Source organism: Branchiostoma floridae, chromosome 8 (genome assembly GCF_000003815.2).
Source record: "Branchiostoma floridae strain S238N-H82 chromosome 8, Bfl_VNyyK, whole genome shotgun sequence".
In the NCBI taxonomy this organism is placed as follows: domain Eukaryota; kingdom Metazoa; phylum Chordata; class Leptocardii; order Amphioxiformes; family Branchiostomatidae; genus Branchiostoma; species Branchiostoma floridae.
The window spans coordinates 21,150,949-21,163,152 of record NC_049986.1 but is presented as its reverse complement, the minus strand read 5'-3'; the positions used below and the strand labels follow the sequence as shown (position 1 = coordinate 21,163,152).

The 12,204-nt window shown below is 41.7% G+C and overlaps 2 protein-coding genes across 2 annotated transcripts in view; one reads left to right on the top strand and one right to left on the bottom strand.

Annotated features, from left to right (window-relative positions):
* LOC118421903 (inosine triphosphate pyrophosphatase-like) overlaps positions 1–623 on the bottom strand; it is a 3,303-nt gene extending 2,680 nt beyond the window's left edge. Inside the window, exon 1 of the mRNA XM_035829408.1 lies at positions 620–623. Coding sequence (XP_035685301.1) covers positions 620–623 — 4 coding nt within the window. The remainder of the gene's footprint in view (positions 1–619) is intronic.
* A 577-nt stretch (positions 624–1,200) lies between these two features.
* The window catches only part of LOC118421070 (eEF1A lysine and N-terminal methyltransferase-like), an 11,362-nt gene continuing 358 nt past the window's right edge, over positions 1,201–12,204 (top strand). Inside the window, exons 1-13 of the mRNA XM_035828236.1 lie at positions 1,201–1,296; positions 2,187–2,415; positions 5,688–5,896; positions 6,337–6,460; positions 7,174–7,295; positions 7,692–7,838; positions 8,198–8,384; positions 8,816–8,996; positions 9,740–9,874; positions 10,324–10,400; positions 10,703–10,838; positions 11,378–11,509; positions 11,885–12,204. Of these exons, the coding sequence (XP_035684129.1) occupies positions 1,205–1,296; positions 2,187–2,415; positions 5,688–5,896; positions 6,337–6,460; positions 7,174–7,295; positions 7,692–7,838; positions 8,198–8,384; positions 8,816–8,996; positions 9,740–9,874; positions 10,324–10,400; positions 10,703–10,838; positions 11,378–11,509; positions 11,885–12,201 (2,088 nt within the window). The 5' untranslated portion in view covers positions 1,201–1,204 and the 3' untranslated portion in view covers positions 12,202–12,204. The remainder of the gene's footprint in view (positions 1,297–2,186; positions 2,416–5,687; positions 5,897–6,336; positions 6,461–7,173; positions 7,296–7,691; positions 7,839–8,197; positions 8,385–8,815; positions 8,997–9,739; positions 9,875–10,323; positions 10,401–10,702; positions 10,839–11,377; positions 11,510–11,884) is intronic.

The following is a 12,204-nucleotide window of genomic DNA, read 5'->3' as shown; positions in this document are numbered from 1 at the left end:
GGCATTTCCCGTCACGAAGACGATCCGTCTTGAGTTGGCCGCCATGCCGACTGACCTGAGGTGACCCGTGACCTATGACCTGAAAGATGGCGACGCGCGGTGGAAACATGCGGAGCTGAAATAGAGCGGAACTTTCTGCAGTTTCTGACTGACATACGCTGTTCTCTGGACTCTGATATACATTTGAGGTAAAGCATACATTATCAGGTTTTCTAAAAAAAAGCTTGTAAAGATTTTGATGGATGCTGTATAAATGTCATTTTGCTGTGACAAGTAGTATTGTGGGGAGGGGCATACCTGCTCTATATATTTCTGTATGATATCCGTATCGATATCTTTATCAATAAGCTAGCTGTTCGAGCTTTCTGTGAACGAAAGCACCGAATACGGAGGTACAGAGTTAGCGCTTCATTGATGTTAGAATTTTAATGGCACTAGAAAGGCAACATTTTTGAAAAAAATGCAGGATGTGGGCGAAGGGAAAAGAAAGCAAAAATCGCAGGAAAAGAAGCAACAAGAAAGGCAACATTTTCGCGAAAATGCAGCAAAAAGAAGAAAAAAAATTAAAAAAACATTGTCCACGGATTCGATCCCGGAGCGTTGGTTGGTAACCCATTACCCATTACCAACCATTGGTAATGGGTTACCAATGGTTGGTAACCCATTGAGCCAGTGCTACAACATGTTACGAGCGCACGTTTTAACAGGTATACAAATGTATTGCGTTGCTTGAAAAAACCCGCGAGCTTCCGCTGGCTATTTTTCTCGCCTATAATCGAAGGTATTTCACTAAAACTTGGACAGAATACTAGAATATTTTTTTGTGGGGCATTTTTATGTTGTTATTTAGCCGATTAGATGCTCTAAACTTGCTGCATTTTCAACGTTTTTGTGATACTGCGCTGCCGAGTGCCATTTTGTGACCTGTGCGTTGATAGGTTTACCCCTGACGTATCCACCAGACAGTCAGAATGTTAGCCAATAAAAAAGCTGGAAACGTGGACTGCATGCTACAGGTTCCATTTTTTCTGAGTTTTGATTGGTCGGGTGGAATATCTGTAGAGAATACTAAATGTGTGGCTTCGCCCACATAACAAGGAATGCACAAATGTATAAGAACTTAAAGAAGAATGAATTTGTTAAGAACTGTGTAAAGTTTGAAAACAATCATAGCACTGTAATCTCTTGATCCTACATCAGCACCATGGACCTGTTACCCCGCAGCCACACAGAATTCAGCTCGGCTGACTACTGGGACAGGTTCTTCAAGAAGAGGGGAGAGAAGGCGTTTGAATGGTGAGTTTGCCTTCATCCGTTGTTGTATATTTTGAGCTCTGAGCTGTATCTTTTTATGAGCAATCGCTTTTGTTGTCAAAATATGGCGTATTCGATGACACCTACCAGGATGTCACTCACAATTCTTAATTCCTATTCAGATTATCAGATCAAATTACTGATTTAAGTTATATGACATAATTTGCCAAACACCTGCCTTTTACCTACCATTAGCACCCCAGAACCTTAACAGCATCGCAATCGCTCATATTAGTCAGAATATTTTATTGCCACAAGCTGCAGCTTCCTTTGAGTTTGATTGGGGAGTACCCATCAGTATGTGCTTATTTGTTAGTTAACACAAGTACTAGTACTCAGAACTATGTGTTTATTTGATTTTTAAAACAGGTACATAGAGAACCCAGAACTATTCAAAAAGCTACCGTAAAGCCTGTGTTTATTTGTTTGTTTATTTATTTGTTTATCTACCACAGGTACGGAGAGTACCCAGAGTTGTGCAGAATTCTCCACAAGTACTTCAAGCCCCAGGAACAGGCGCTGGTCGTCGGGTGTGGCAACTCGCAGCTCAGCGAGGATCTGTACAACTTTTATTTTGTTTATATATTTATTTGTTTATCTACCACAGGTACGGAGAGTACCCAGAACTCTGCAGAATCCTCCACAAGTACATCAAGCCCCAGGAGCAGGCGCTGGTCGTCGGGTGTGGCAACTCTCGGCTCAGCGACGATCTCTACGACGTTTATTTTGTTTATATAATTGTTTATTTGTTTGTTTATTTACCACAGGTACGGGGAGTACCCAGAGTTATGCGGAATCCTGCACAAGTACATCAAGCCTCACATACAGCCTTTGTTTATTTGTTTGTTTATTTGTTTGTTTATTTACCACAGGTATGGAGAATACCCAGAGTTGTGCGGAATCCTCCACAAGTACATCAAGCCTCAGGAACAGGCGCTGGTTGTCGGGTGTGGCAACTCTCGGCTCAGCGAGGATCTCTATGACGTGGGTTACCGCGGGCTGACCAACGTGGACATCAGCGACGTGGTGGTGAGGCAGATGACGGAGAGGAATGCGGAGAAACGGGCGGAAATGAAGTTTCTACAGATGGATGTCATGCAGGTGAGAAGATATGTACTAGTACACAGAGGTTATACCTAAAGATGTTAGTTATAAATCTGTCACTGGTGCCTTGAGTAATATTCATCAGTGATGTGGTGGTGAGACAGATGACAGAGAGGAATGCGGAGAAACGGGCGGAGATGAAGTTTCTACTGATGGATGTGATGAAGGTGAGGAGATACATGATTGTATGCATGTGGAGGTTGTACCAAAAGATGTTAGTTATAAATATGTCACTGGTGCCTTGAGTAATATTCATCAGTGACGTGGTGGTGAGACAGATGACAGAGAGGAATGCGGAGAAACGGGCGGAGATGAAGTTCCTACAAATGGACGTTATGAAGGTGAGGAGATATGTCTTCGGCTCTTGTTGTCTCTGGAGACGGTCGACAGCTTCAGTCTGGGCCTCAGTCAGTTACTGGTCACTAGGAAATGTGTACACAGACATTATACCTAAAGTTGTTTATTGTGAACACTGTAATTCCTGATTTTTTCAATGTACTGTTATGTTTCACTGTGACAACTATAACGTGAACTTATCATTACTGATAACAAATAATTCACAGACTTTTTTAATGCTCACTTGCAACGACAGTGAACATTTAGTTCTGAGAACAAGTTAAATTTTCTCAGACCATGAAAGTTTGGTACAGAGAAGACAAAGTGCATTACAGTATGTGGTGAGACAGATGACAGAGAGAAACACGGAGAAACGGGATGAGATGAAGTTCCTACAGATGGATGTTATGAAGGTGAGGAGATACATGATTGTATGCATGCAAAGGTTGTACCAAAAGATGTTAGTTATGAATCTGTCACTTGTGCCTTGAGTAATATTCATCAGTGATGTGGTGGTGAGACAGATGATGGAGAGGAATGCGGAGAAACGGACAGAGATGAAATTTTTACAGATGGATGTGATGAAGGTGAGGAGATATGTACACAGACATTATACCTAAAGAGGATGGTTGCGAATATGTCATTGGTGTCTTGTTATGGTATATGAGCGATGATGATGATGTTACAGTGAAGCATTGTCAGGCAGGAAGCAGGTGGAAGATGAAAGATAACTTATGTATCAACTTGGAATGCAGAGAAATTTGCGGAGATGAAGTTCTTACAGATGGATGTTATGAAGGTGAGGAGATACATGTAGTACATGATTGTATGCATGCAGATGTTGTACCAAAAGATGTTAGTTATAAATATGTCACTGGTGCCTTGAGTAATATTCATCAGCGAGGTGGTGGTGAGACAGATGACAGAGAGAAACGCGGGGAAACGGGCGGAACTGAAGTTCCTACAGATGGATGTGATGAAGGTGAGGAGATACATGATGGTATGCATGCTGAGGTTGTACCAAAAAGTGTTAGTTATAAGTATTTACAGTTGTCACTGGTGCCTTGAGTAATAGTCATCAGCGATGTGGTGGTGAGACAGATGACAGAGAGGAATGCGGAGAAACGGGCGGAGATGAAGTTCCTACAAATGAATGTGATGAAGGTGAGGAGATACATGATTGTATGCATGCAGAGGTTGTACCAAATATATTAGTTATAAATATGTCACTGGTGCCTTGAGCAATATTCATCAGCGATGTGGTGGTGAGACAGATGACAGAGAGGAATGCGGAGAAACGGGCGGAGATGAAGTTTCTACAGATGGATGTTATGAAGGTGAGGAGATACATGATTGTAATTTGTATACCTGCAGAGGTTGTACCAAAAGATGTTAGTTATAAATCTGTCACTGGTGCCTTGAGTGATAGTCATCAGCGATGTGGTGGTGAGACAGATGACAGAGAGAAACGCGGAGAAACGGGCGGAGATGAAGTTCTTACAGATGGATGTCATGAAGGTGAGGAGATATGTCTTCGGCTCTTGTCGTCTCGGGAGACGGTCGACAGCTTCAGTCTGGGCCTTAGTCAGTTACTGGTCACTAGGAAATATGTACACAGACACCTTAAGTTGTTTATAGTGAATATGTAGTGGTGAGACAGATGATGGAGAGGAATGCAGAGAAACGGGCGGAGATGAAGTTCCTACAGATGGATGTAATGAAGGTGAGGAGATATGTACACAGACATTATACCTAAAGAGGATGGTTGCGAATATGTCATTGGTGTCTTGTTATGGTATATGAGCGATGATGATGATGTTACAGTGAAGCACTGTCAGGCAGAGCAGGTGGAAGATGAAAGATAACTTATGTATCAACTTGGAATGCAGAGAAATTTGCGGAGATGAAGTTCTTACAGATGGATGTTATGAAGGTGAGGAGATACATGTAGTACATGATTGTATGCATGCAGATGTTGTACCAAAAGATGTTAGTTATAAATATGTCACTGGTGCCTTGAGTATATTCATCAGTGATGTGGTGTTGAGACAGATGACAGAGAGGAATGCAGAGAAACGAGCGGAGATGAAGTTTCTACAGATGGATGTCATGAAGTCATGAAGGTGAGGAGATACAAAATGTATGCATGTAGAGGTTGTACCAAAAGATGTTAGTTATAAATATGTCACTGGTGCCTTGAGTAATATTCATCAGCGCTGTGGTGGTGAGACAGATGACAGAGAGGAATGCGGAGAAACGGGCGGAGATGAAGTTTCTACAGATGGATGTGATGAAGGTGAGGAGATATGAATGCAGAGGTTAGACCTAAACTAGGCTAAAGAGGTTGATAGTGAATATGTCACTGGTGTCCTGCAGTGTACTTGCCAGGCCTTTTCAGCATAGTGGACCCCTAGGCACTACGCTGTAATTTTTCTTCCTTATGCTGTGATTTGGGACCCTATGCTGAGGAAAATTGGCTTGATAATTGTTGATTTTGCTAAATTTGACCATCAAGATAGTGTTTGTGATAGATATGAATTAAAAACAATTGCAGGGAGGATGATTCCTCCAGTCTGACCTTTAGAATTTAGCATTTAGGATAAGCCATTGGCTAAATCATGGCCATGGAGGTCAGCTTTAGCTACAAATCAGTGCAACTAATGTTATCCTTGATTTGTACTAGTACCAGTAACATATTTTCATCAACTTTAGTGGTCTCTATAATTCCATCATCACAATTATTTGAACACTTTGAGGCCAGCTAGAAAAGAATATTCTCACCACTAGAATCAAATGCCGCAAGCTCCCTTTCCCCCAACCACAGACATTGCCAACCACAAAAATGTGATATTAAATGGATTTACAGTGGTAAATTCAGCAAAAGTTTGCTTCTCTTTTGTAAAATGCTGATTGAAAATACTCCTCTGTTGCAGATGGATTTCCCAGACTCCAGTTTCAGCGCGGTGCTGGACAAGGGCACGCTGGACGCCCTGATGCCTGACAGCTTATCAGAGACCCAGGAGAGGGTCACGCGGATGTTTGACGAGGTCGGCAGGGTCTTAAAGGTCGGAGGTCGCTACGTCATCATCACCCTGGCTCAGGAACACATCCTGAAGAAGCTCATGCAGTACTTTCCTCAGGAGTAAGTCTTTAAGTCTTTAAGAAAGACATTATTCTGCTATGCTTGCCTGCTATGATTAGATATGGATCATGCTTGGGTGTGTCTGTACAATTATGCAATCTACAAATGAAACATTGATTTGTATGTGTGATTAACAGAATGACTGACCCTCCCTGAAGATTTAAATGGGCACTTGTCTTCAATATAGTTTTCCACTACATTTACTTTGTCTCATGCAGAATCTGGAGGTCCCAGGTACGATACTTGTCATGCCTCCAGCATTGTTCCCTTAGGAAAGGCACTAAACACTTATTTTCCCAACGATGGAGTGACACCCAACGAGCCTCTTTGGCTAATCTGTCAGTAGTGTGCCAAAAACACACACAGATTTAGTTTGTGAATGTCTACGTGTCAATATTTGCCACTAAACTGTAATTTTTTTCATTCCTTTCCTGCCTTAGAGGCTGGATCACCAGAGTTCACAAGGTGTCGGACAGTGACAGGGAGACGTCTCAGAAGGAGATGCCTCTTCCTGTCTTCATCTTCGTCTTTACCAAGTTCAGGAAGATGCCACAGATGAACAAGGTGCATAGTGTCTTAATGTCATGAAAACGATTTTAAAATTTGATTTCTGAAATACTACTTCTGTTGAATCTGAACTAGTGCAGTCACTATAAATGTACACTTTGCCAAAATCTTGTGCAAAATATGGTTTACACTGTACCAAAATCTGATGTATGCAATTCAGTGGTATACTCATCTGCTAATGTATCTCTGCTATGTTTATTTTCTTTGACTGATGAAAGAAAGAGTGAAAAAGGAATTAGGACAGACAATGTCCTTGGTGCTGAAGTGCCATCACATCAAATATATTAGTTATGACTTCTGTAACAGCAAATTTTCCAAAACAGATTATGTCTGGTCCAGTTATTGAATGGCACATGTCTCCCCCCCAGATTTTAGAGGTGTGCTTAGATGGGACTGACACCATGCAGAGGTTCTGTTATTGAAGGACACATCATGTCCTGCTGATATATCTGCCTATGTCGGTCAATTTATATATAACTCATTTAAAAAACGTGACGATATTATACTATCATGAACCAGCACATAATGATAGCCTGATTGTAAATATTATATACCATGTGTAAAATAGATTAGTCTCTTAGATTTTTAGATACTAGTAACTCATGTAGTGTTCTGTTCTGTATGTATTGTATGTTCAAGTTGCCAAACACTGTATCCTCTACAGTTGTCGTGCAATAAAGTTCTTCTTCTTCTTCATGTCTCTCCCCCAGATTTTAGAGGTGTGTTTAGATGGCACAGACACCATGCAGAGGCTGTCCTGTGAGGAGGATGTGGTGAAAGCTGTGAAGGAGAGACAACATTACGCCATGCTGAGACAACAGCTACAGAACAGGTATGTGTGTGTGTGTCATTGTGTGTGTGTGTGTTTGTGTGTGTGGGCATGTGTGTGTGTGTGTGTGTGTGTGTGTGTGTGTGTGTGTGTGTGTGTGTGTGTGTGTGTGTGTATGTATGTATGTATGTATGTATGTATGTGTGCGTGTATGTGTGCGTGCGTGTGTGTATGTGTGTGTGTGTCCCAGTGTGTGTATGTGTGTATGTGTGTGTGTATGTGTGTGTGTGTCCCAGTGTGTGTGTGAAAGACAGAGAGAGAGAGTAAGAGAGAGTTATAAAGAGGCTGGCCTAATAAGTTTCTTGGATATTCTCAATATGATGTTTTTCATAGTTGGACTAAGAAGGGTTTTGAACAGTTTGGTCTGACAGCATGGCTTATTGCATTGTTCCATTCCAGAGGACTAGAGGGAGAGACAGTGTCCCTAGAGTTGTTCTCCAGTAGCAGCAGCTCTTCTGTACCCAAATACATCCTGCACATCGTGGATACAGACACAGTCAGGGCTGCTGACAGGCAGTTCGCTGTCTTTATTGTCCCTCAGGGAAGGTAAGGGATGGTGGTGCATTTTGGAGTTTGCTTGAACCATTGTAAAATTATCTGTCCAGAACTTTTCTTGAAATATGAACAATGAAAAGTTGTATATTGGATACAAAGGCTCTACAGAGCTTAATAAAAAATGATATACACTCAGGTATGATTAGAAAAAAGTTAGCTGTTGTCCTTACAACTTTTTAACACGACTTATCCACAGACAATTATTTACATGTAACAGTGTCATAATTACAAAGTGCATCAGGAATGGTGCACAGAGATTTGTCATGTGGCAAAGGATTTAACAAAACAAAACTCAAAGATTCATTATAGTGTTCATCATTGGTCTTTCTTATTTTTTTATTTGTTGTTAGGGAGGTAGAGTGGCTGTTTGCTACAGATGATGGTCGGAGACAGCTGGCAGAGACCGCAGGGTTCAGGAGACTGGTGGTGGTCTCCCTGCAGAGGGAACATCCGTATGAGACCATGGCTGAGATACAGAAGGAACTGTCAGCCAAGGTCATGGAGCTGGCACCTCCGGGATTTAACAGGAAAATACAGGTGGAAAAATTCATAAAGAATTGGCTGAAAAAGAAGAGATTCATGAAAAACTTTTGACAGGCCATGCACAAGTATTAACCTCAAAAGTGCAGGACTGGTCCAAAAAGCTCACAATTTTTGTGTGAATATTTGCTCTCTTTCTACTGTTGATTTGTTGATTTGTTGACTGTTTTGCATCAGTTGATTAAAGTATTACAAGCCTTGTGTGACCAGGCCTAGGATGGACCACTTTGAGATCCCCTTACATAGAATAAAGTCACACCTTCTATTCAGTAGTAAACAATTGGTTTCCAGAACTATGTGTAAGTGTGCTATTTGGTGTGTACATGTGCAGATATTTCAGTTGATTGTGTTCTGTAGGTCCCATTCCCATCAACAAGTGAAGCCATGACTATTTGTCACAGATGCAATGGCCCATGCATGTTTTCCAGGTCCCCTTCCTGTCAGTAGGCCAGGATATTGGTACCAGGACCGTGTGTTACGAGGGTACCAGCGACTTCAGCGGTCCATACATAGTGGAGGATGTGGAGGGGGAGGAGGGAGTCATCTACAGAAACCTCATCTTTCTGTCCAACAGGAACGCTGTGCAGTCTCAGGCCAGGATGGTGCAAGGTGGGGCATTAATGCATGTACAGTAAAGGTGGACTTTCACTGCACTTGCGGAACCAGTGCGGCACTGCAGGGTTCATAGATGACTCAACACATTTCAGGGATAAAGAACAAATTTTCTTCCATTTTGTGTAATTTGTTGTCTTCTAAGTCATATTTTTGCCTATTACACAATATCTAAATTATCGAAAAATTGTGAAAATAACACCACAGTGCTGCAGTGAGCAAACCCCGCGGTTGCTGCACCCGTGCCCCAAGTGCAGTGAGAGTCCACCTTAACTGTACATTGAGGGGTCAAGTGGCGCAATAGCAGGGTGTCAGCTCAGAGGTGTTGGATGTAAATGTGCTAACATGGAACTTTTTCTTGTGCCCTTGGGAAAGTGCACTTTACATGAATTTTATGTAGTGTCAGTTAGGAATGTCCCTCAGATACAGTGCTAGATGTAGGCCCCATCTTTTAGAAGAGCCGTACCTCGAGCACACAATGTCCCACCATACTCTTTGTACAGGTCCTTCTCTGTGGGAGTGGATCAAACCTTTGGCTCATTTCCAATGCACTGCAACATTTTCTGGTTCATATTGAGCACAAAATGGACAACAATAGGAGGAATTTGGACTCTTACTGTTCATTTACACAAGATATGTAATAGGTCTGTTTTCTGCAACAAGTGAAATTGCGATTGTGGATTTTGTTCTTTAGACTTGTCAGCACATTGATATTTTTGCCTTCCCCCTGTCTTCACCAGAGAACCTTCCCAAGAAGAAGGGCCGACGCAGAGCAGGGAAGAAACTGGTGGTGGATTTTGGGTACCTGGCCTGTCAGCATCACAGAGTCATGGTGGCTGGACTGGGCTGTCTGCCTAATGTTAGGGAACTAATGGGTAAACATTTCCACTTTTTAGATTATGGCTACCGAGTACTGATTACACGGCTGTATTCTAGTACATGTATAATAGAGTCCTTCTTCTGCATATTGTGTAGAGGCCTCTTCAGCACAGTTTTACTCAGTACATTGTACTTACATATGGGCTTTTTTAAATAGCTCATGGCATGTGTTGCTCAAGCAACTCAATCTATTGACAGAAACACACTTAGATAACAATACAGTAACCTTGAATATGACTATATTCACTTCATAAAACTGAGTGCACCAAGGCACAAACCTGATTTTTTTTCATGGTATTTTTTAGATTAAGCAATGTATTTTATAAATTGTGCGAGCCAACATATAGTTTTGTCTTAAGGCTGTTACACTGCCAAACAACAAAATAGATTGGAAGGCCAGTATTCAGTACATGTACATGTGTAACATCTTTTTGCCTTTCCACAGACAGGAGACTGGATGTTGTGTTGGTGGGTCTGGGTGGAGGTGGTCTTCCTCTGTTCCTACACAAACACTTCCCAAAAGTAATTTTTAAAATTTTATTATCAGTGTACTCCTTTTATCTGTGTATTTCATCTTGTGGAGGTAATCATATATGATTTTGATTATGTCTTTCATTATATACTTGTACTGACTTGTGGTTAAATGTTGTTGCTGACATTGTAAAATTCATTTATACACTTCTATAAGGTACCATTGTTTCACATTTGAAGTCTCTTCCATCCTATATCTTGTGAAGGTAATCATTTTATACATTGGTTATAACTTGTTGTAAAACATTAATCTTGCCACATACAATATTTTCATATGATGGTCCTTCCCCCAGATCCAGATTGATGTAGTGGAGCTGGACCAGTCCATTCTGCAGGTTGCAGAGGGGTGGTTTGGGTTCCAGCAGGATGACAGGATGAGGGTACACATCGCTGATGGACTGATCTACTTGGAGGAGCAGGCAAAACAAGGTCTAATGGCTTGATAGTTAGGAGTGCTTTCATGAAACTTTCAACATTCTAATTTGTATCCACATCTTTTTTTACCAATGATTGAAAATTTTGTGGCACTGACCTCTGGACGTTTTATCTGCCAAAGGTCATCGTAACATTTGTTGTATGATCATGTGATTGCAAACTGAGGGTAGTCTTGAAATAGTTGTGCAAAATGTTTCAGACAAAATTCAGCTGACGGTATTCTTGGGATTAGCCAGGCCAGACAAATTCAGCTGTCTTATAACCGGAAAAGCAGTCTTAGAGAACCCTATTGGCGTTTGGTTTTGTCACAGTACAGCCAGTTTTGTCTGTACTGCTCTAACTTCAGCATAACACACCAGCTTGTGCACTCACTCGCGAGCTCGGTCGGAATCTCTGCATAACTAGTTTTCTTCACCCCTCTTTGTCATCCATCGCTGCGGGAAGTTGCTGCAGGTCTAAACCGCTGTCTTCAGCAAGCTTGTGCACCTATATTTTATTCTATTACACAGCATAATCAACCTCTTCTACTTCAGCCAGCAGCAGTTCCCATGTGGTGATCCTTGATGTGGACAGTAAGGATGTTACCACAGGGATGAGTTTCCCTCCACAGCCATTTGTCGAGAAGGAGTGTTTGAAAAACATCAAGGACATCCTACATGAGGATGGTGAGTAATGATTGGTTTCATTCATTTATAGGATTTCTTGTCTTGTCACCAACATCAATAAGAAAATGGGTACTTTTGATGGTACGATTTCTAAGACAATTGAACGTTTGGTCATTGTTGATTATCTTACCTAACGGATGAATCTGGATGGAGATTCGGAATGTTTCTCTAGCTTCATAAATTCCAGACAGTTAGTGGAAGGGTGACATGTGCTGGATCTGGGCGCACAGTGATGGAAGTCTGGTGTGATATTACTTTGGATGCTATGCTGCTTAATAAGGGCTAAACTGATACAAGGGAACATGAGTGCTGTAAGTTGTAACAAGTTGTTGTTCCTGATAACACAACAGACGATAATTTGTTTATTTCTCCCAGGTTTGTTTATCCTGAACCTGTCGTGTCGTAACATGACCCTGCGGGCATCAGTCGTCGAAACCGTCAGGTCTATATTTCCCAGGATCCTCAGCAAAAAGATCGAGGATGAAGTGAACGAAATTCTCTTCTGTTTTCCTTGCGAGAAGGACGTTCATGAGAGCGGTGACGCCATACGCACAGCGGATGTTTCCTTGGAGGAGCTGGGTAATCTTAAGGAGTCTATAGGAGTTATTCAGAAGGTGGCAAAGGGCTGTTCCCAGAGATGGGACCAGACTCTGGAGTTAACAGAACAGTTGGAGGGGCTCAAGCTGGTGTGATGT